The 24,968-nt window shown below is 32.4% G+C and overlaps 3 protein-coding genes across 6 annotated transcripts; all 3 read left to right on the forward strand.

The window, feature by feature from the left end:
- The first annotated feature begins 4,485 nt into the window (after positions 1 to 4,485).
- On the forward strand, positions 4,486 to 7,908 carry LOC123914389 (probable plastid-lipid-associated protein 8, chloroplastic). The gene is made up of 4 exons (XM_045965523.1): positions 4,486 to 4,735; positions 6,090 to 6,213; positions 7,010 to 7,189; positions 7,541 to 7,908. Exons 1-4 carry the CDS (start codon positions 4,529 to 4,531, stop codon positions 7,726 to 7,728), a joined length of 699 nt encoding a protein of 232 aa, XP_045821479.1. The 5' UTR covers positions 4,486 to 4,528; the 3' UTR covers positions 7,729 to 7,908.
- A 3,185-nt stretch (positions 7,909 to 11,093) lies between these two features.
- Positions 11,094 to 16,256, forward strand: LOC123914398 (putative RNA methyltransferase At5g10620). Of its 2 annotated transcripts, XM_045965535.1 has the most exons (7): positions 11,094 to 11,393; positions 11,487 to 11,521; positions 12,193 to 12,335; positions 12,949 to 13,015; positions 13,848 to 13,925; positions 15,235 to 15,380; positions 15,934 to 16,256. In XM_045965535.1, the coding sequence occupies exons 1-7, from the start codon at positions 11,324 to 11,326 to the stop codon at positions 15,971 to 15,973; spliced, it is 579 nt and encodes a 192-aa protein (XP_045821491.1). In that variant the 5' UTR covers positions 11,094 to 11,323; the 3' UTR covers positions 15,974 to 16,256. The 2 variants fall into 2 exon arrangements, with proteins under 2 accessions (XP_045821491.1, XP_045821500.1); XM_045965544.1 differs by lacking the exon at positions 12,193 to 12,335 and having other exon boundaries at positions 11,095 to 11,393; positions 15,934 to 16,166.
- A 2,490-nt stretch (positions 16,257 to 18,746) lies between these two features.
- On the forward strand, positions 18,747 to 24,665 carry LOC123914407 (uncharacterized protein At2g24330-like). Of its 3 annotated transcripts, none has more exons than XM_045965569.1 (6): positions 18,747 to 19,283; positions 20,759 to 20,903; positions 21,526 to 21,635; positions 22,735 to 23,161; positions 23,939 to 24,304; positions 24,338 to 24,665. In XM_045965569.1, exons 1-6 carry the CDS (start codon positions 19,005 to 19,007, stop codon positions 24,364 to 24,366), a joined length of 1,356 nt encoding a protein of 451 aa, XP_045821525.1. In that variant the 5' UTR covers positions 18,747 to 19,004; the 3' UTR covers positions 24,367 to 24,665. The 3 variants fall into 3 exon arrangements, with proteins under 3 accessions (XP_045821525.1, XP_045821518.1, XP_045821511.1); XM_045965562.1 differs by having other exon boundaries at positions 23,939 to 24,294; positions 24,328 to 24,665; XM_045965555.1 differs by having other exon boundaries at positions 23,939 to 24,665.
- The last annotated feature ends 303 nt before the right edge of the window (positions 24,666 to 24,968 follow it).

The raw sequence follows: 24,968 nt of genomic DNA on the forward strand, positions 1-24,968 counted from the left end.
AATTCTATAAAAAACTTATTATTTAAGGGCTTAAAAAGTGTCCGGAACACTATTTAGCATTTGTCATAATTTTAATCTTTGTAATTCGCTGTCATATTAATTTTTTGGTTAAACATGTTTTTGGTCTTTGGTTTTTTAGGATTTTCATTTTAATCATTGAAGATTTTTTTCACAATTTTTATGTAGGTCATGCCGAATTAATAGTATTATGGGCCGGATCAATGGACCTATTTGAAGTAGCTCATTTTGTATCCGAGAAGCCCATGTATGAAACAAAGTTTAATTTTACAACCTCGTCTAGCTACTCTAGGTTGGGGTCAGGTCCCCTCAATAAGTTTTTTCCATCAATGTTTTTAGTTCATATTTTTCATTCAACCTATGCATATCATTTTAATTTTTTTTTTATGTAGTCATGTTTCGTACATTATATGAATCTCTGTTACAAAAGTTCAATTTTTTTTAACAAAAGATGAACTATATATGAATTTTTTTAGTTTTTTGCACATAAAAATTCATAAATAAACCCACTTGGGATTGGTTTAGTAGTGTTGGCTTGGGTAGGTCCTTGGAGTGTGCTCCACTCAAGGTTTCGGGTTTGATTCCCTTGGTGACAATTTCGGTGGGCTAAGTCCATACAGAGCAAAAAACTCTGGCTTTAAACAGGGCCTCCGCAAGTGGGCGATGGGATTGGTCCCCTTGGATTAGTCGGTCCTAAGGCCGGATACCAAGTTTTCAAAAAATAAATAAATAAATAATTCATCTTATGTTAAAATATTCTAAATTATTATCGAATATGTTCTTATAAGTTATAAACATGAATACAAAAAATCATTCAAAAATGTGAAAGTATACACTAGTTGAAATGAAAAGTAAGGACTAAAAATATTGACGGAAAAAACTTAAGGGACTAAAATGTGTGGAAAAAAAAAATTCAGAAACTAAAATGAAAATTTTGGAAAACTATTGGGACCAGAAACATATTTAACCCTTAATTTTTAATGTATCAAAATTGTAAATATATTTTTAGTTACTTTTTTTTGTTAATAATTTTATGAATTTAAATAATTAACAAAATACATATTTAAAGATCAAATAGACTACGTATAAATAGATTCTTTTTTTTACAATATAAGTAGATTGGAAGACCAAAATAATTACTAAAATAGAGATATTATAAACCTAATTACTCCCTCCGTCTCAATATAAGACCTTTTTCTAAGATTTTGTTGTTCCATTTTATTTTATTTTGACGAATTTGTTGTTCCACTTTATAAGACATTTTTCAAACTTTAAGATGTATTAATTAATTTTTCATAAAAATGCCCCTTATTGATTGAAGAGAAATAAAAGATCATCACTTCTCTCTCTTAATAATTAAACGATAATTTTGGGAAAAAAATATACATTATTGACAAATTTAATGTAAAAATTACTTATCTTAATTCCTGCGCATTTGTCGAAAAAATTTACATTTTAGGATGGAGGTAGTATAATCTTATTTATTCGGAGATAAATATGACAACGAAATACACTTATAGAAAGAAAAGAAGAAAAAAAAAACCGATGGTTTGACAGCATTTATTTATGTCGTTTATTCCTCTCTTTTCTTCTTGTCTTGTAACATAATAACGTGTATAAACATTGCTTATGTCTAAACGTAACCTCTAAACTCCAGCTGGCGTGGTATTCAAATGAGTTATTCTTCATCCCGTAAAAAAAAAAAAAAGTTATTCTTCATTTTATTTTATTTTTTGTTGACAAATATTTTTTCTTTTTGAAAAACTATTTCCGTAACTTTTTTATATATTGGTAGCAAAATAGTATTTTTGTGTATTTTTTTATCAATAACAAATATGTATGATGTGTTTTTATATATTTATCGTATGTTTTTTTTAGTTATTAAGGACAAATATTTATTCCATAATTTTTAAATTGTCCTGCTTTATTTTTATCAAAGACCGAACACAATGTTTTTTATTTTGTTCCAAAAATTTCAGGATTAAATATGTTTTTTTTTCTTTACAAAATTGAGATATTTGAAGTTTAGTTCTAATTTAAAGAACTAAATTACCTACCTTTTTTTATAAAAAAAATAGGTACGAATTTTCTTTGAGATTTGGGTGATAAGACGGTGGAAGTTGACGTGTAAGGACTTTAGTTGGTTTTTGGTTGGGGTTGAACCCTCTCGTGAGCATTTTGACAAAGATCGTCGGTCAATTACCTACAAATTTGTCGATATTTCTTTGAGAAAACAAGGTATGGTGAATCGTATTGCGAGTTTCATTGATTCCTTGTTAAGCGCTCTTGTCTTGACATGCAAACGTGACGGATAGTGCTCGAGCCTCATTATATTGATATTTGATTGTTAGTTACCCATTCTCTCTTTGTTCAATATTTTTTTAAAAGTTTATTTTCGACTTCTCTGTTAAATTTCTTTAACTATGTTATGTTATTTGTAGGTGTCATGCCACGCTATAGTCATTTGAACTATGTTAAGGGTGGCAAAGGTGGCGTCGGGCCTTCTGGTCGTGTCTTGGAGTCTTTCCCTTCGCAGGCTGCCTCAGAGACGTTAAGGGGAATTTTGTAGATGATGGAACTGGTCTTGTACATGAGTATGAGCCTCTTGTTTAACCTACTGTTCAGGAAACTATTTCTTTACCCCTATTCTACAAGACTATGAGGGATTTGCTTCATGACTCTGAAGCAACTTATACTGACAACCTCGGGTCGGCTGACTTATGGTCTGCGGTTTCTACTTGTTTTCCTTCCCTTTTAGAGGTGACTTTGCTCCATTTAGCTATGATCGCAAACAAGATAGATGACTAACTTGTTTAACAAGCCTTTGAAGAGAGAGATGACCATCTTTCGAGAATTGTGGCATTGAAGGCTGATTTGACTGACAAAGAGTCGAGGCTTAAGAAGGCTGTTGAGCTTCAGACTTCCTTAACCAATGCTCAGAATGAGGTGGATTCCTTGTCTATGGAATTAGGGAAGTTAAAGGTCCGGACCGAGTCTGATGAGGACATTATCAAAGAGTTTCCCAAGTCTCTTGTAGACAGTCTTTTTGTCTTGGAAATGGAAAATGGTTAATGAACAAGTGAATTTTATTTTAAATTAAAATAAATTATAAAGAGTAAAAGTGTGTTTTAATTAAAATAGTAAGGATAAAAATGAAAGAGATAATGATAAGCTCTAATTTTTCTCTTTCTAAATGACATAACTAAAATTTCAATTTAAAAATCAAAGACTTAAGGGTCCGTGTGATGCACATGATAAGAGACAAGATAGGATAACTATATCATATCCTGTCTCAATCCAGTGTTTGGTTACATAACATGATATGATAAGTTAATCCTGAAGCTTATCCTATCCTGTCTCTCTAGTTAAAAATTTTATCCTGAATTTGAGCTGGGTTACCAACAGGATAGGATAAGAGAAAAAATATTACTGATTTATTCTATAAAATATATTTTAAAATAAAAAATGAAAATTAATAAAATATAGATAATAAAATAATTTGATAGTAAATTAATAATAAAATAATTAATTTTAATATATATAAAAATGTGATTTTCTCACAAGGGCAATTTTGTAATTTATATAATCTAAAAAATCGAAATTCTACTAAAATTACAATATTTTAAAGTAAAATAATTATTAAAAAATTCTACTTAATTTAAATTTTATAACAAATTAAATATAATTATTTTGCAATGGTAATTTTATTATTTACGTATGAGATATATCATATATTTATTTAGTTTATCTAACATGTATATATCATTGAGTTTTTTTTTTTTTAAAAAAGTAATATATCATTGAGTTATTTATTTGATCATGATTCATATAAAAAATTAAACTTGATTATTTTCTCATGATTTTTATTTAAAATTATATAAAGGTATTTGATTAATTAATTATATTTTTTATTTATAAAATTCAAAGTATTACAAAATAATTTTTAAAAAATAACAATTCTTTTACAAGGGTAATTTTATCATTTAAATATGTTATACATGTTATCATATTATTATGAGGAAGTATGTATTAAAAACATTATATAATAATTATCATGTTTGCTATACTGTGTGCACCAAATACAGGATATGATAACTGAGAATAATTGTTATTCTGCTGATATCGTATCCTATCCTTATCTTGTTTTATATCCTATCATGTTACTATCATATCCTGCGCATCAAACGAGCCATAAAATCGTTAATGAATAAGGAAAAAATGGAATTTATATCCTCTCCAAAAAAAATTCTCACTTTGGTCTTATTACAGTAATCTTAGCAAATTGAGGATCCGAATCAAAAAAGTGTAGTCTAATAAAAAATTTAACTAAACATGCTTACACTCAAGAAGATAAGGCAAAAAAAAAAGAAGATAAGGCAAAAAGTGTTTCTGTGTATACGTGGCATCAAAAAAACCCAATAACTCGATTCTCATCCGACGTGGCATCGTGTAAACTATTAGTCAGAAAAAGAGTTTATTCATTGTTTGGGTTCGGGTTTAGAACAGCGCCATGGCTACAGCTTCTGCTTCTGCGTTTCGCTTATCACCTTGTTCATTAAAATTCAGAATCCATAATAATCACCCTTCAACCCCCAAATCATTCAACCTCCGTTTCCATCCCCGTCACAACAGCTTATGCGTTTCTACTTCCGTATCCATATCTAACACGGATGTCCAAACAGCCCCTAATGATCTCGTAGCTTCTCTTCTTTCAAAGGTACACACTCTATTACTGTATGATGCATGTATATTTTATTTTTCTTTCTTATTTATTTATTTTTTGAGTTAATACTCAAAATAATGTTTTTTTATACTATGGTAATTATTTATTGAATAAAATGTTTAAATAAACTATATATACAGTGTTTATCTAAATTGTAATGCTGTAACCATGTGATGTTTAATCTGACTTTTTAAGGGGGCTAATGTCAACCATTGATAATAATCAACTTGCATTGCATGTTATATGTATGACAATTATTTAGTTGTTAATTTGTCCAAAAAAATAAATTATTTAGCTGTTAATAATGTCTTAAAATATAAGAAAATTTATATGCTAAAAGTCTTTGATGATGTGTTGTCTCATAAGTACACAGTTCATAAATAATTTAAATGAATCATCAAAGAAGGCGGCGCGAAATTTTTATTTTTTTGGGTCTGTAGATGAAATGACAAACACTTTTAAGGGTGTGTTTGGTAAGTCCAATAAGCTAGCTTATAGCTTATTGGATTAACTTATAAGCTTGTTTGATAAAAATGGACGTGTTTGGTAACAAGCTTATCTAATTAGCTTATAGCGTTTTTTGAGATGCTATTTCAAGTAGCGTGTTTGGTCCCGAGTTCGAATCCAGGTGAAGGTGTTCAATCTAAAATTATCAGCATTGTCAATTGAGTTAGGTCTTATGAATAATGTGAGAAACTATTTAATTGATAAAAAATACTTCATTTTTTGAAAGAAACAAACTTATGTCATTTCATTAGTAATCGATTGTTCAATACAAGCCGACATAACAAAAAAAAAACATCAAAATCATGATAACTAGTCATTGTTTCGTAGATGTAGCCACTCTAGCTAACAGGTGAACCACTAGAGTAGCTTGTCTCTTCTTAGAGAAATGAATATAATCGCGAATAATTAAAGCCGTCTACTACCAATTTGGAGTCGAGCTAGAGTATAACGTATTCCAATCGAAAATGGCCCATCCATTTCATGGCTTGAAGCAGAACGATTGCTTCGTCCTCTTTAACTGACAGAATGGTGCTGAAATGCATTGTTCTTGGCTTTATAAACCTGTCATAATCTCCTCTTAAACACATACCGATTCCAACCATGTTTTGACCAAAAGATGCGTCGCATTTTAATTTCCCAGCTTGCTTCGCCCATCTGACCCGGTACTGCACTCCAGGTCTGTTATTGCAGATTGTAGAACCCGAATTAGCCAGCTGCCACTGTTGCAGAAACGTCACAGCCCTCATACAAATAGTCGTTACATTTGATATTTCATTAACATTTTACTGGACTTTTTAATATTTATTTCCATATTGAAAATTGAATTTTAACTTTTAATCAGGTGGTGCAAACAGATGGAGGAGTTTTACTACAAAAGGAAGAACATAAAGAAGTGGCCGAAGTGGTTCAGGAATTGCAGAAGTATTGTGTGAAAGAGCCTGTGAAATGCCCTTTAATATTTGGAGGTGAATCCACTTCATGCAATTAAATCTTACCAATTTATTTGCTGAATCTTCTAAACCATATCAAATAAATCTTAGGGTGCTTTTTATTTGTAACCTGTGTTTCATTTTCAATTTCTATTAATATTACACAATGTTGCTTTTCTTTTTGTATCTTTCAAGATTTGCCGATGAATAGGTGATAACAACAAAGTGCAATATAGTAAAAACAATGTGCTTTTATTATAATGGCATGCCTTATATTTATCTATAGTGTAGTGCATTAGATATTAGTAGTATTTGGGTAAACGGCTTAGTATGCGCCTATTCGAAGCATTTAAACATATGTTGTTTACAATTAAAAATGAAATCAGGGAAACTCCGCACATGCGCTGTATCAGCTGTTTTTATAAAGAAAAATGCTAGATGCCACAAGCATTGTTATCCCGAAACGCATGAATGCCACTACAAAAATTGTTGGTTTCTGCATTTGTGATATTCATGAGTAATAAGTTCGTGATAAATAGCAACGTTGTTTCATAAATTATTTTGGAGAGCTTATAAAAATAACAATATATCATGAACTATATGCATAAATTCTTCCAGTAACTTGCACAAACGGTTATATTTATATCATAAGAAAAAAAAACAAAATAAGATTTTCCGAATGCCCCCTCATATATTCCAAAAAATCCACTTTCAACTTCTGCCATTCTTTATATACTTTATTTTCACAATATCAAAATCAGTGATATGAGAATCATCTAGTTCTTGCTTTTATTTATATCTTGTTCATTATATCGACAAATATTCTTTCCAGAGTGGGATGTAGTGTACTGTTCGCGGCCAACATCACCTGGAGGTGGGTATAGGAGTGCATTGGGCAGAGTTTTCTTCAAAACAAAGCAAATGGTTCAGGTTGTTGAAGCTCCTGATATTGTGAGAAACAAAATCGAGTTTACTGCTTTAGGCTTTTTGGATGGAGAGGTTTCTCTAAAAGGTATGTACGTCATTTAATCATTTAGAGATATAGTTAGTTAGTACTTCGTAGTAGTTAGTAATGGTTTATTAATAGTATATAATGAAAATATTATGTTCACATCAAAGGGGTTAAGTCACTTATACCAAGATTAAGTTAGTTACTAACTAATAACAAACTATATCTCTAATATGAATATGACGCGCCTCATTTTTGTCTCTGAAGTTGTAGGGTGTTATCAGGTTAATCCCTAAAACTAATATGATGCCAAACAACATCGTTTAATTGTAAATTAAATGTCATCTAAGGTTACATGTTACCCTTTGGATAGCAAGTTTCTGTGCTTATTTGATGAATGCAAGTGTGAAACAGGAAAACTGAAGGCTCTGGATACTGAATGGATTCAAGTTGTATTTGAAGCACCTGAGTTGAAGTTAGGATCATGGAAAGCACAGTATGGAGGTCAGAGTGAAGTTAAACTCAGAATCACTTATGTAGATGAAAAAATCAGGTTAGGATTGGGATCAAGAGGTTCCCTGTTTGTTTTTAAAAGAATATGAAATTGAATTCAAATTCCCTTTAGGAAAATTCTGGCAAGTGTGTAACTTGGCACAAGTTCATGTATAATATGATTATCATGTGTATATTTGTTAGAACTTAGAAAAAACTTTCCATGACTATGGCTGCAGAGTTTGCCTCAAAATGCACTAAGGTGGTTAATGGATTTTATTTGAAGTTCATGTATGATAATATTATTATTCGTTTATGAACTGCGCTAAGTGGTCTAATGAATTTTATTTGAAGTTGAATCAATCGTGAGTACTTGCGTTCGATCTCTATCTGAAACAATTATTTGTCAAATTTTACTTAACACGTGACTGGGTTTCATTCATTCATCATTCATGTACTAAAAATTCTAGTTAAACACTCTTAACAAGTACACATCACAAATATTCTAATTGAGTGGATCACACCTTGTCATTCAACTTTGAAAGTACAATTGATTATTTCTCATAAGTTAGTTTGTCTTCCAAAGTTCCAATGAATGTTAAAGGAGAGTTTATCTAATGACCTGGAGCAAGCAATACCTGCATATTCGAACCATATATACCAGACTATAAATGCATATATCCCAAAATAATAGTGTTCTACATGTTTAAGCCTCTCCAAATTGCTTCAACAGTGAACAATGAATTGGAACATCCATACACTGTCACATTTAGAAATAATTAGAAAATTGTCTAAGCAAAACACAGAGTAAAATTAAAATTTGTCTAGTTGATCCCTTCTCCATAATCCTTTTGACTCGGAGGAACATCTTGCATCTTCTGGTAACTCTTAAGTAGGAAATTTCAACGCTTTACTAATCTACAATTTTTTTTTTATAAGGTGGTGTCTCATCTATCAACTGAAATTTTTTCATATACAAGAGTCAATGATCGATAAGGATCAAAGACTGTTACCATTTAAACGGTTTTAACTAAAAGTTAATATTTCTGTCACTAAATCATATAAATATTTCTCTATGCATGAGTCATATTAATGGATTTTCATTTATTTTTGTTTTTCACCACCAGCTGGTCCGGGGGTCAGTTCTGACATCAAGTGGTTCCAGCCCCTCCCGATCACAGTTGTGGGGATCAAATTGAACTATGGTCCTCCTTACCAAGTTCTGCGCCAATCACCACTGAACCAACTAACGATTTTTATATTTTTTTTTTGTTTACAATGTTGGATCAAAACTATGACCTCATGCATGCTACCCAAATCCCTTCTCACTAAACAAAACCCAGTGGTTTACCACTTACGATTTTCATAATTTAGCTTGATGGATTTCCTGCTCTAATAGTATATGCAATAACTAACCATAATTGTCCAACCTCAAAGGCCGAAATCATTTTTAGTTTTTTTTACTATATAATTGAAACCGTCCGATATCAAAAAAATGATCGAGATCTTCTATTGCTTTAATAATTGCGTCAAATGGATATTGCATCCAATCCTAGTCCCCAAATAGTCGCTCTAAAACATGAGCTCGTTTGGATCGACTTATTTTTAAAAACTTATGAATTAACGTAAAAGTTTATTTTTTTTTGCATAAAGCTAAAAAAACAAATTAAATCCAAACAAACATACATTCGGAACGAGTTTATGGCGAATAGTTTATAAAATAATTTTGTAGTAGCGGACAAAGGTGACCGATTAAATTTGTAGCGTTCGTTTAATGTATGGGTGTGCAAAAAATTTGGTTATCCTTAACCAAATTACTAACCAATCCATATCCAATTTTAATTTGCAAAATCCATTTAAAAAAAAAACCACACCACTCCAATAAAAAAACACCAATTATAAACTATAACCACATTTTGTAATTTGTCTAGTTGATCCCTTCTCCATAATCCTTTTGACTCGGAGGAACATCTTGCATCTTCTGGTAACTCTTAAGTAGGAAATTTCAACGCTTTACTAATCTACAATTTTTTTTTATAAGGTGGTGTTTCATCTATCAACTCAAATTTTTTCATATACAAGAGTCAATGATCGATAAGGATCAAAGACTGTTACCATTTAAACGGTTTTAACTAAAAGTTAATATTTCTGTCACTAAATCATATAAATATATCTCTATGCATGAGTCATATTAATGGATTTTCATTTATTTTTGTTTTTCACCACCAGCTGGTCCGGGGGTCAGTTCTGACATCAAGTGGTTCCAGCCCCTCCCGATCACAGTTGTGGGGATCGAATTGAACTATGGTCCTCCTTACCAAGTTCTGCGCCAATCACCACTGAACCAACTAACGATTTTTATATTTTTTTTTTGTTTACAATGTTGGATCAAAACTATGACTAGGGATGGCAATTTGACCCATACCCAGTGGACACCTGCAAAAATTACCCATAACGGGTAGGGTAAAAACCCGCATATTGGGTACGGGCACGAGTATGGGTAATTACCCGCAAAAATGAACGGGTATGGGTGCGGGTACGGGTACCTTAGTACCCACCCCGCCCCATACCCACATAATGTATATATATTTATTTTATAATAAGATATGTATATCAATTTAAAAAAAATACAACAACTATTAAACTATTACACATTTTTAATAAAAATGTTTATTTATAATATAATACAAACACAATGTGAATATGGTAACAAATAAATGAACTTTAACATGAGATTGATAAAGTTTTTGTTTATAATTTTTATGAGTCGACATTAAAATCTTTTAAAAAAAATAATTATATTAAAATGATATGATATTTTATAATCAATCGATTTATTTTTAGCAAAAATACGGGTAACGGGTATGGGTATGGGTACTTAGGTACCCATAGGGTATGGGGACGGGTGCAAAGGTTGTTACCCACACGGGTATGGGGATGGGTACGTGTATTTTTTCAAACTGCGGGTATGGGGATGGGTACTATAGTACCCTACCCATACCCTACCCATTGCCATCCCTAACTATGACCTCATGCATGCTACCCAAATCCCTTCTCACGAAACAAAACCCAGTGGTTTACCACTTACGATTTTCATAATTTTGCTTGATGGATTTCCTGCTCTAATAGTATATGCAATAACTAACCATAATTGTCCAACCTCAAAGGCCGAAATCATTTTTAGTTTTTTTACTATATAATTGAAACCGTCCGATATCAAAAAAATGATCGAGATCTTCTATTGCTTTAATAATTGCGTCAAATGGATATTGCATCCAATCCTAGTCCCCAAATAGTCGCTCTAAAGCATGAGCTCGTTTGGATCGACTTATTTTCAAAAACTTATAAATTAACGTAAAAATTTATTTTTTTTGCATAAAGCTAAAAAAACAAATTAAATCCAAACAAACATACATTCGTAACGAGTTTATGGCGAATAGTTTATAAACTAATTTTGTAGTAGCGGACAAAGGTGACCGATTAAATTTGTAGCGTTCGTTTAATGAAACTGGGTATTGAAAATAAACTAGATAAAGTTCTTGAATTAGCTTATCAAGGTATAAACTACTTGAATTTTTGTCGTACGAACTTATTGGTTTTGACAAAAAGAGCCATAGCTTATTTTGATAATCGTCATCTGTATTGTCGACTGTCACTACTAACTTGGAAGTTGGAAGCAGCTTTATCACTAATTTTGTGTTCGAAATGGGAACTGCCGCATTCCAGCTTTGTGCAGGTTTAAATTTAAGCGCTTCCAATCATCTTCATGTTCAAGGTAGTTTTGTTTCTTTCATTTATCCTATCTTCACATTTTTCAAATTCCTCACTAAAATCTTCTTCTAATCGTCGTCTCCGATTTCAATTTCAGGGAGTACCAATTCCAAGTTCGCACCTCAATCAGTGGTAAATAACTATTCAATTATCCATATTGCGGATTAGATGCTGATTTTTGTTTTAAAACCCTACCTCTATGCAATAACTCTCTGCTATTTACTTTTATCTAGTAGTTCAACTAAACAACTAGTAATATGTTAATTGTTATGTTAGTTTTTCTCTCCTTGTCAGGACCTGAATACAACTATAATAAAGAATAAACCATCAATTTGGTCTCGTCAGCTATCAATCTGTCTCCAAATTGATAGCCGAGGGATCAAATGGATGGGTTATTAATATTTTAGGAACTATATAATTGTAATAAAATAAAATAAAATAAAAATATATATTTTAGGAACTATATAGTATATTTTTATAGTTTATGGACCGAATTGGAGAGTCATTGATAGTTCAGGGACCAAATCGAGGGTTTATTCTATAATAAATAGTCTCTAAACTATTTTCGATCAAATGTAATATGTTAATATCTGAACTATTACTATTATTTTGTAAGTAACTTAATGAATTGAGAATAATTTAAGAATTGTTTATTATATTTTTATAGTTCAGAGACCAAATATAAGAGCGATAGCGATAGTTTAAGGAACAAATGAAATGTTTACTTGATTCCTATAGTTATGCGTTTGTGTGTGTTGTTTTTAATAGTTATAATATTTATTTCATTGTTTGGGTTTTTGGAGAGAGCACTTCCTATTCGTATATTATCCGTGGGAAAGAAGCGATCACGTGGATTGCAACTCGTGGTTGACGAGTATGTTGAAAAAATCAAATACTATTGCAGTGTTGAGGATGTTCTAATTCGATCAAATCCCAGAAATGCACGGTGAATTTACTGTCTCACTTTTGTTTTAGCTGCTTCTTTTTGTTGAGTTTTTGAATGATGATGGATTTAAAAGATATACACTGTCGTCCAATAAAAAATAATTATTTTGCTACATCACCCCACTTTTGTAAGAATATTTTGAACTTGGTGGTATGACATGGAAAATGGTAGTCTCTCATTGGTTGACAGTCTGTGTATGTCCATTCAACTCATTGAGGAACATGATTTTCAAATTTGCATCGTGGATTTTTTCACACATGATTGAACCTTTCATTTAGTTCCCAACATATAGACCTACCCCTGATCTCATGGCACGGATGAATTTTGTCAGGTTTAAATTTCACATGATCTTGTTATATGAAAATTTGTTGTCTGTCTTTTCTTAGACATTAAATAAGTGAGATTCTATTGAAATTTGTCTATTTTGTCCAAAGAGATATAATGTGTATTTTGATAAGAATAAAAAATTTACATGACAAGGTGTGATGAAAATTTCACATGAGAAGACCCCTTTATGTCTTGTTCGAGGTGCATAGATGTACATATGTACATGAGGACTTGCTTTCTTTAATTGTCTAATTAAAAAGAGTGTATAATTTTGTTTGCATTGCAGTGACCAAAGGGCTCAGGTTGACGACGAAGACATGGCAGTGATGAATCTTATAAGGTCTGATGATTGGGTATAGTCTTGTACATGCATGAATTTAGATTACAGTAAAAAATAATTTTGTGCTCCTTATGTGTACTTGTAGCTTGTAAGTGGGTTCTATTTGGTCTTGGAGATGAGATGGATAGTAAAATTTCAGTGTCCAGAGCAAATACTGCTTGTCGGTTTCTAACAAACATCCATTTGTTCTACTGCTTAGCTCTGAAGTTTTTTCTCTCTATTGTTTGTTTTTTTCTTTCTTACCCGACTTTTATCAAGGTGCTTCAGTCTAAAGTCTATACCTTGCTGGTCCTCAGATTCGTCATGTAATGTAACTGAATATGTGTATATACTTCTTTAACTTAGTATTGTGTGCTGATGACACACAATAAAATCACATTAAGCCCATGTAGGTGTTGGTCTAAATTTTTGTATTATGTTTTTGTTGCCATTTTCTAACTGTCTTTCTGCACTTATCCATGGTGTTGAAACCTATCCATGGTCTTTACTGCACCCACTTTTAACACATTCCATACCACACAATCGTTCCATATTTGAAGATCTATGTCTCACGTTTTAATTACAATTAGTATGATGGACATAGTCTCAATTTGCAAAGATTACTGTATAATTCACTGCTATGGTGTCTACTTTAAGTCGTTGCTTTGGAAGTTGAAATCCATTTTACTTGTCTACTTTAAGTCGTTGCTCAGAAGTTGAAATCCATTTTACTTGCAATTGAGACTTTTGAAGATAGAGTGTAACACCGTAACCGTTACAAGGCTTACTGACTTTGTCTTATTGGCAAGACTTGGCATTTTCTTCTTTTTGAACTAAGTTCTGTCTGTCATATACCTGCATTTTAGGTTGTGATGTTGGATGAACACGGAAGAGATCTACGGTCTGAGCAAATGGCAGAGTTGGTGGCTGATGCAGGAAATACTGTAAGTAGATATTGTAAATGATCTGATCTCTTCCATGGATTATTGTAGCATGGATCAAATTGAGTTTTGATCGACCGTGCACCATTATAGTTTGCCACAGTAAATGAAAATATGCACAATAGTTTTAACTTATATTGTTTCAAAATAGTTTTAACTTATTTAATTACATGTATTGTGAATGTCTTCAAAGGAAGAAGATACACAATTGTTCAGGCTATGTAGAAACTCCAAACCCCTTACAAAGAAACAAACAAAATTACATTACAATTAACCTAAAGAAGTAATATATTAATCATCCAAAGCTATTATTAAATTACTCATAGGAAACCACTAACATGGGAAACCCTAACCCGCATCAAATATCAATCTAGATTGAACTGTATAACATCATACCTGAATGTTCAGCTGTCAATCAAGTTTTCACCTCCTCAAAACCTTGGGTCATTTGGATTGAACTATTCCGGATATTGCATCTCCAACCTTTGGATCCATCAACAATCTTGAATGCTGTTGTGCTTGCCTTAGGGGGTTCATAAAAATGGTGGAACTGTGCTGTCGAAAGCTCCATAATTTTTCGCTAGCTTCTTCCCCTTCTGTGAAAAATCTAGCACAACGAGGAAAAAGTGTAAGGGTCTGTTTGGGAGTTTGATGGGAAGGGGAGGGCTTTGCGGGAAGAGGAGTAGAGAGAAAAAGAGAGAAATCTTCCATGTTTTTTGAGAGAGTGCTTTTGTAGAGAATGATAAATGAATCCTTATTATTAATATATTTTAAATTGAGAGCATTATAACAATATCGATTGAGTTCAAAGAATTTATCTAAGTCCTCCAAAGCCCCTGCCCTCATAAACTCCCATACAGACCCCTAAAAGGATTTTCACTTGGGATAAGTTATGAACACAAGCAGTAGCTCAGATGTTGTAATATTGAGTTTAAAATGTTAGTAACCCTATAAGCATGTCATTAACCATATGTAAGACGTTTAATTATCCCACATAGCATTCCGCTAACTCTGTCAGCAGCACCCAACATTTAGCAGTTGGATAAAAGGTTAATGGTCAAACCATATTTGTTTCATGAAGAAAACCGGGGATTCAACTTGTGCAAAAATAACTAAAAGGGAACTAAAAACCACTCAAACATTATACTTGAGGGAGTAAAAGTGCAATTTAGCTTACTTATAATCTCTGCATTATTTTCTGGTTGAATTCATTTTATGTTTCTATATTTCTCTATGGTGTCATGTCAGGTGTGTATATACCCCAGTTTTGTCTTCTTTTAATTAATTTTTATTGATATATGCTTTCTCATAGGGTGCTTCACGTATATCTTTCTGTATTGGTGGACCCTATGGTCATGGAAGAAAAATAAGGGAACGTGCTAACTTATCAATCAAGTTATCTTCAATGGTCTTAAATCATCAAATAGCATTACTTGTTCTTGTAGAACAGCTTTACAGGTAACAAATCTCCTATGGCATTCTGTTTTTATCTTTAATCTCTTGGCTTAAATTGTACTAGCATCAGGATAATAACATAGTCATATAGTACCTCTTAGGTACTTATGGTACTTATTAGGTACTATCTTGATGATGTGTCTATGTGGGACCATTTAAGCACTCAAAAATGGAGTGCTCCGTTGTGGATGCTCTTAACCTCTTAAAATGTAGCATCAGGATAATAACATAGTAGTTAGTAATAAGAATAAATATGGGCGTCACCCTCTTTTTGTACCAAGAAAAAGAAGTAATAAGAACAAATTTTTATAAAACTGTTACACATTTATTTATTTATTGATTTTCTTAATGTATGAGAGAAAAAATTAAATTAAACAACACTTAAACTTTAAAATATTGCTTCTGTTTAGATTTATAATAATTTTTTGTGCTGTATATCCTATAACTTTAACAATTTGAGTAATTATCTCCAAGAATTGCTACTTGTTCATGTGCCCGAGACTGGAGTATTTTATTTAATTAAATGGCTAACACACTCTTCAATCTTGATTTGTAGGTCATGGACAATTTTAAGGGGACAAAAGTACCATCATTAGATATTCTGTCTTATTTTGTTTATCTTTCATATACTCTCTTTATGATCTGTCCAATTTCTTCTAAACCTTTATATCTTGTCTATTTCCTAGATATTTTTTTTAAAATTTTTTTGAGGGGGACAGATTCAATGTCTCTGTATCACAGTATGTATAATTCAATGGGAGTTACTTTTGCCGTCTTACCATTTTCTCAAACATTGTCCGTTACTTAAGTAGTGGGTGACATTTTTAGCTAAAATTTCTCATTTTAAAACATCCGCTAGAAAGGAGTGTGCCTAGAAAATCTGGATCTCAATTTTTTTACATCTTCATTTATTAGAGTTTTGAAAATTAGGTAAATTAAAACACCTCACATGGTTTCCATCAGGTAATTGCTGCCAGTATTCATTTATGTAACGTCACAGTCAAGTTCAACGCCATTACAATACCAGCACATACATAACCAACTTATAGAAAGTGTTATTATTTTCTTGGTGGGAACTTATGACATTTTTATCACTTCACTTTTCTATTCTATGTTCTTCTCTAAATATTTAACTTAATCGCCAATTATTTAGTCAAAATAGTAAAGATATATATATATATATATATATATATATATATATATATATATATATATATTTTAAGTAAATAGTAAAGGGAATTGATTACTGAATTTTGTGTATTGAAAAGAAAAAAATTAGTTGAGATGTAAAAATCCACCATGTGTTTGATAGATTTTTTTTTGTTTACAATAAGTTGAGGATCGAACCCAGAACTTATATCATACTGCCCAAATCCCTCATCACTAGACCAAACCTAGTAGTTTTGCTTGATAGATTTTTTTATAAAGATTAATCACCGGTGAAAAAAATGTACCTATAGGCTATAGCATATAAACTCAAAAAATAAAAATTTGTCGTCTGGTAAGTACCTTCTCAAACGGTTAGTGGTGTTTTAAAACAATGAGTAATCAGTCAATTTAGTCCCTAAACTATCACTCTCTCACCAACTTAGTCCCTAAACTATTAAAAATAACTAAAAGGTCCCTAATCTATTTTTCATCCGTCAATTTAGTCCCTAAACTATCAATCTCTCACCAACTTAGTCCCTAAACTATTAAAAACAACTAAAAGGTCCCTAATCTATTTTCCATCCGTCAATTTAGTCCCTAAATTATCACTCTCTCACCAACTTAGTCCCTAAACTATTAAAAACAACTAAAAGGTCCATAATCTATTTTTCATCCGTCAATTTAGTCCTCGGTTAACTTGTCTATAAAACCCTAAAATATTATCACCCTTTATTTTTCCACGTGCTTCGACGAAAACAACCACCCTGCTCGCCGCCAACCACTCCACTCTCCGGCAACAACCGTTTTGCTCGCAACACAAATATAACATCTAGTCGCCGAACTCAATTCATTCTTTCAGAATAATCATTTAGAACGAAAGAGATCTTTAGTATGAAAAAAGTGGCAATTGTCGGTTTCTTTTTTTTTTAACACAGAATATTTTTTTTATTCAACTTTTTGACAGAAAGATTAAAAAAAATGATATGATTCAACCGTTTTTGGTTTTATAGCTTGTTGTTTTGTCTGGTTTAATAATACTGCTTATCCTAGTGAGTTTTATAGTCCCACTGGACCGGAAGGTCCGGAAGCTTCTCAAGCTCAAGCATTTACTTTTCTTGTTAGTGACTACGCTAAAATCAGGTCTGTTTTTTGTTCTCACTTTTGTAAATTTGTAAGGATTTGTGATTTTGTTTTATCCCTTTGAAGTTTATACTGTGATCTCTTGTTTCTTGCGGGTCTGGGAGTTTTTTTATCCTTCTATTCCTTTTCTTCTGTTTTAGTATGCTAACAAAGTCTTATTAAATTCCAAGCATTTGTATGGTGAATTATCTTTGCAGGCTGATTGTGTTATTGGTAATACTAGTTGGAGCTAGCTTTTTTCATCCATGCTAGTGTGTTAAAAAGTGCCTTGAGATATTATAACAGGTTTGTTAGGAATCATAAAATAATGTTTGTGAGGGACTAAATTTAAGGATGTGAATATAGTTTAGGGACCTTTTAGTTGTTTTTAATAGTTTGGGGACTAAGTTGGTGAGAGAGTGATAGTTTAGGGACTAAATTGACGGATGAAAAATAGATTAGGGACATTTTAGTTGTTTTTAATAGTTTAGGGACTAAGTTGGTGAGAGAGGGATAGTTTAGGGACTAAATTGACGGATGAAAAATAGATTAGGGACCTTTTAGTTGTTTTTAATAGTTTAGGGACTAAGTTGGTGAGAGAGTGATAGTTTAGAGACTAAATTGACTGATTACTCTAAAACAATTTATAAAAATATAAAAGTTCATGAAGAAGAATAAACTGATACGAAATGAAAGAATTCATGGGAATTGTCTTGATCGTCGGATATCATTTTCAAATAGTAGTGAGAAGTCTTATCGAACGATTTCCTGCAATTCTTCCCAATATGTCATGAGTAAAGAATCCAATTATAACTCTCGATCTGTACAGAATGCACTGAGTGTCTTAATCTCTTATGAAATATATGTTATATATTCTTCGCTTTATTCTTAAAAAAATGATATTGATGGTCAACAAATTTAATATTACAATACAGTCAATTTTCTTAATATCTGAATTTTTTTTATTGGATTCTTATAATTAGGAACTAAGTAATTTTTTGACATTACTACTACTAGTATTTTACAGTGGACTACTACTATTCAGGCAGTACATGCTGGCACTTACCCTAAAAAATCTAAAAATATTAATTAATCCCCCAATTAATTTGAATCATGATTGACGTTTACGCATCATCGGTTCTTTCTTCCTCTCATACAATTCCACTTCCACTACACCATCATATCTCACTTTCACCCACTTCGTATTTCGTCAAATTGGTCACGTGCTCACGCGTGACTGGAACCTTCTCGAACCATCTCAAATCTCACTTCATTGTTCATTCCATTCCGCGATCCAATTCAACGTGCTTTCTCTCTTAAGTCCAAAACCGCGTTTTCGAGAACAAGAAATCGCCAACAATGGCGGAAGAGAAAGCGGTTACTACCGCCGACGCCGAGAAGAAAGAGAAGACGAATGACACGGTTACTACTACTACTAATGGAAGCGGAAAGAAGAAGCGTAAAGGTTTCATTTCGCGAATTTGGAATTTTGTATTTAGGTCTAATAAAGATGATTTTGAGAAGAGGCTTCAGTGTATTTCTAAGGAAGAAGCTTCTGTTATGAGTAGAATGAACATCAGATCCCGTTCATGGAGGCGTACCTCTCGCGACATTATTATTTTTTCTATTTTATTTGAGGTATACTCTGATTATTATTATTATTACATTATTACATTCCGATTTTTACTCTTGGTTTTTGTTAATTCTTCATTATTTTCTGTGTTTATTAATTAATCAATACTCTTGTAATAAATAAATTAAAATTAATTATTATCAACCAAACGTTTGATCCCCGCAACTGCATTTGGGAGGGGACCGGAACCACTTGATGTCAGAACTCGCCCTGAACTTTGGACTACTAGGCCCCCTTCCTCTGGAAACCACAGGGTGAAAACCAAAAAAAAATAAAATAATAATTATTATTCATAGTAATATAATTTAGGTCAATGTAAGATTGTTACAAGTGGTGATTTGAGCCTATGGAGAAAATTTATTTAGTGGAAACTTCATAACTATAACATGTTTTTAGCAAAAATAAAATAAGGTAAATATGTCATACTCCCTCCGGGTCACGATTATAAGCAAATCTTGACTTTTCAGATTCATGGAACAACTGATTAACTGATGTATTTGATATATAATATAAACTAGATACATAAGTTATTTTACGAGACAAGACACAGCGCAAGTTTGAACCCACAATTTCTCATTTAATGTGTGAGATTTTTTGCCATGGCCTTTGTAGTGTGGCAGATTTTGTGTCATCCGCCATAGGACGCAATGCTATGCTTATATGGCGGATTTTTGGCTGGCCACCATCGATTACATTGGATTTAACTCAATTTTGCACAGAATTAGGGATGAACACCACTAATTACTAATAAGACCATGCCACTATTTGAACTCTGAAAACCCTTTAACATCCAGGACTAGATGGAGTGCGACCTAGGTGACTGGAATTTAGGTTGCTTCTAATTCACCCCTAAACAAATTGACTTATAAGATAAGGAATGTATTGTCTAGTACTTATTATAAATTACTAATGAGGTCATATTTACAATAGTGAGTATTCAAGTGGAAATAAAATTTTAAGACTAAACCCCTCGTTTTTGTCCTCTGAAAATACAAATGTTTTTTCTCTTTGGTTTTTGGTAGATTTTTGTAGATGATTTAGTCTGGTAATAATTTGAACTGTTTCCGTCTTTTATTATATGATGATTTACATTTGAAAATATGCAAAATGAGAAGGTACATTTGGATTCTAAGTATTTATAGTGTTTGCTTGGAGACCCAAAAATAAGTTTGTGATGAAATTCCATGCATGCCCTTTAGTCATTCTTTTGCTTTCCATTTTTACTATCACTCAAGGGAGAGTTACAAAAGGATATAATACTTTAGTTACTAAATTGATGATAAAAGTCTTCAAAGACTAAAGTTTATAACACCTGTGTAGTTTATAACATTTATCTGACAATAAAAGTATTTTTGTAGGATGAAAATAGCGGGCATGCTCAAATTAATTTGACAATATATTAATATTGTTCTACCAAGGGTTTTATTTTCTGGCATTGTTGGGAAAAATTATTTTTCTTAAGCAGTTTAAACCTTTTCAGGTCTTTGCTGTAGCTTATGCGGTTATGACAACAAGATCCATAGATATGAATTGGAAAATGAGGGCGATTCGAGTTTTTCCGATGTTTCTCTTTCCTGCCTTATCATATGCTACTTATTCAACATTTGTAAGCTTCATAAGGATGTGTAGGTGTCAGGAATTTTCAATTATTACACATTATCTTGCAGAAGCTAGTGTATTTATATTTTTTTATAAATCAGAGCACCTCTTTCTATATCATGTGGGTTCTATTGAGTTTGCAGTCAACATCCAGGTCAATAGAACCACCAATTTTGTATGTCATTGGTAGTATTAAATTTGAGGTTTCGCATTTTCAGTAGAATTTCTGTTGTTTTCGTTCTTTAAGTGGGTTATCTGCTAGGAATTTAAAACCAACTTCTTTCTCTATGTATCATACTGATTGCCTCAGTGTAGTCTTTTGCACATAGTGCCGATAAAAAACACGTTCCTAATGTGTCATTACATTTATTAGAAGCTCCCAGAATTGATGCAATTTAGGGCAAATACCTCAAATGAAACTTGTGTAAATAAAAAGTTCTTGAAGGAGCCAGCATTTTTACAAAGAAATTTGGTAACATCAGCCATACATTGTAACAAGCTATGTTTCTCAATTCTAAAGATGAATTTGCAACATTAGATTTCAATTAATGGTGCAATTTATTGGACTGTAAGCACATGTTTAGAGTCTGATTTGCCAAGTGCAAATAATATTAGTTGAAATGTTAATCTGAATGTGTGATTTTATAGGTGACCGCAGGGACCAGAAAATTCTTGAAAGGCTGAGAACTGAAAGGAAGGAAAAAATTGACGAGCTCAAAGAGAAGACAAATTATTACAGTACTCAACAACTCATTCAGGTGATTCTTTGATGTAAAATGTTTGTTACATGGCTTTCAATATAAAAAAAATCTGTTAATATAATTATATGCTACTATAACTAGATATGTTGGCATCTCATAGTATAATTCAATCCAGTCAAACATTTTGATAAACCAGCATTCACTCCCCCCATCACTTGACATCACCCAATAAGGGAAAAATATTGCCCTTGTGCTAATTTGAATCCCACTCACTGGCAACAAGCTGTGAATGCTACCAGTCCACCGCCACCGCCTCATTATGAGTACTAGATTCAACTTACAACATAGGAGCCTTAAAAAAAATAAGGCTCGTGTAGCACCATATATTTTTTGAACTCGTGCTAGATTTCAATTAAATTGTTATGCTTTGCCATTCCTAATCTAACTGTGCTTTTTTCTTGGGAAGTGTCGATGATTTGAACAAGGGTAGAACTTCACCTGATATTCACTATGCTATTATTTCTCATTCGAGCATACTCTTACCTGATATGTTATACATTACATGCGCGCGCACACACACACAACCATCTTTTATGATGCTGATAAATTTTGTCTATTAGTTCACTGTTCAATGATTACTAGTTATTCCAAATATCTCTTACCCCTGTTATATTAAGCCTTTTGGTTTATTGTCTATTATTTCTTCCATGTTGACTATATAAAAAAGAATTGCTCACTATATATAAAAAAGAACTCTTGCAGTGCTTGTTTATTACTATTAACTGTACTTGAAGTGGTTGTTTGACATGTATAAAATATTTCAAATTACTTCATTGTTGAAACTTGAAAATATAATGTTAAAAAATAGAAGAGTTGATACACTTTTTAATGAAGAGACTACTGAGTTATAGAAGAATGAATTTTACATGAACATGCATTTCAGCTTCCCTAAATTTTTTCATTATTCTCCTTCATCGGATTTTTCTGTAGTGGAGAAATGATTGAAATCACATATTTCTACGACTAGAATCCTATTTTCTTTTAATTATGTCCTGAGAAGATTCTTGTGCTTTGAAATGCATATTTGAAGGAAAATTATGATTATAATTGTTTGCAACTACTCAAACATTATCGTGTATTTTACTTGTGTTTGCAGAAATATGACACAGACCCAGCAGCAAAGGCAGCTGCTGCAACTGTTTTGGCATCCAAGCTGGGTGCAGATTCGGGTTTGAAAGTGTATATGGAAGATAAATCTAAATCTGGTGCTCCAACAGGAAAGCCCAACAATGTTGAACCTGTGCAGTCTAGTGGACTTCAAAATCGCAAACAAGGGCAAACTCAATCCACTAGTCCGGGGACAACTACCCCAAATCATCCTGATCAACAATTAATTGCTTCAGGGGGAGCTGATCAAACTCAGACTCGTGTGCAGAAACAGCCGGTAGTTGTTGAGCATCACCAACCTCAAAGCTCAACAAAGTATGATGGAGGTTTGGTTGCTCGAATTGCAGCATTGCTGGTTGGCGAAGATCCAATGCAGTCCTACGCACTCATATGTGGTAACTGCTATATGCATAATGGTAAGTGGAATAGGTTTAATGTTACATATAGGTTTTGTTCGCTTGCATCTATTGCAGAAAATGAAAGGTTGGGATATCGCACAACCATATACGGATGGTTAAAATTGACTTTTAAGTATAACCATTCTTGACCATCCCATATATGTTTGTTCAGTCAATACTAGCTCCTTTCACCTCATGTGCTTTCACTTGATATGCCTCCTGTGTTGGGGGATATGTCTAGTGAGAGGGCTTTTTATACTCCCTCCGTCCCAAAATATAAGAGCTAATTTGGCTAAATGATACTATACTATTCATTTATCTTGCTTTGACCATATTTTTTTAATAATATATAGATATAAATATTAGCATATAAGATATTGTTTGATTTGTTTTGATGTGTATTTTCAAAATATCAAATTTTTATATTTTTACTAAAAGAGAATTAAAGATATTAGTGATCAAAATTGTGTGTTGGCATACATGCATTAGTCAGACTAGCTCTTATATTTTGGGACGGAGGGAGTACAAGACTAAGAAATACATTTTGACTATTCATGCATAATAGATAGAGTAGATTAATAGTTATTGGATGTCAGTTAATCACTTCAAAAAAATACTTTTTCAAATTTTGACGATGATAAGGTCTACTGATCAATGTTTAATCCTTTCTCTCAATACCCTTCTTACTTGATACATGCTTAGACACATACATTTATAACTGTGCATGCGTGCCTGTGTTTCAATGGATTGACAGGGAAAGTGTTTTTATTTTTATTTTTATCTACTACTTCTCAGGCCTTGCTCGAAGAGAGGAGTTTCCATTTATCACTTACTACTGCCCACACTGTCACGCCCTGAACAAACCAAAGCTATCGGCTGAGCCCATCTCTGGTTTTAATTTGCCAAACACTGGTTCCCCAAAAACTGATAGAGAGGCAGTTAAAAATGCTAGTATCACTGCTTCTGACAGCTTGGTCGGAAACATTAAACCAGTAGATGCTACCCCGGAGATCAAGCGCATATCTGAAGAAGCTACCACTGAGATCAAGCCCATATCTGAAGAAGCTATCCCTGAGGTCGAGCACATATCTGAGGAAGCTACAACTGAGATCAAGCACATATCTGAAGAAGCTATCCCTGAGGTCGAGCACATATCTGAAGGAGCTACCCCCGAGGTCGAGCACATATCTGAAGGAGCTAGTTTAGGGAAAGAAGAAAACTAGTGAAAAGGAAGCATTATTTTGGGGCGGGCTGTTCTTTTTTTGGGTCAAAGGGGACGAGCTGTTTGAATACACGTCTTGCCCCTTGTTTCGGGAAATAGACTAACTATAAGGAGTACAACTTTGGTTTTGAGGAAAAGTGTTGATGTATTACTTTGAAACCTGTAATAATATATAAAAAGTAATACGTAGATAGCATTATCTTGTTTGTAACTTACAGAAATTTTGGGATTTGATTTTCATTTTGTTAGGACAGTTTTGGCTCAAGAGTTGAATCCAATAATTTGTCTATTTTGTGTAAAGAGTTAATGTGCGTTAAGCTGTCAGTCAAGTATTCCCATGCTTTTGAAAAGAGGTGTGTTATTCAAACACAAATTTTGAGACACATAATTAACACAATTCTCTTTCCACTCACAAGCACGTATGCAAAAAATATTAAAAAAATCAAAAAAGTATATTTGTTGTATTTTTGTCAAATAAATATGTTTACGTAACATTTTCCTTTTGAAAAATAAGGTATTATTCTATTCGTTCAAACCAAAAATTAGGATGGTTTAAAAATACAATAAATCTATTTAAAATTGGTAGAAAATGATAAAAACTAA

The sequence above is a fragment of the Trifolium pratense genome, linkage group LG1, assembly GCF_020283565.1.
Source record: "Trifolium pratense cultivar HEN17-A07 linkage group LG1, ARS_RC_1.1, whole genome shotgun sequence".
NCBI classification, from domain to species: domain Eukaryota; kingdom Viridiplantae; phylum Streptophyta; class Magnoliopsida; order Fabales; family Fabaceae; genus Trifolium; species Trifolium pratense.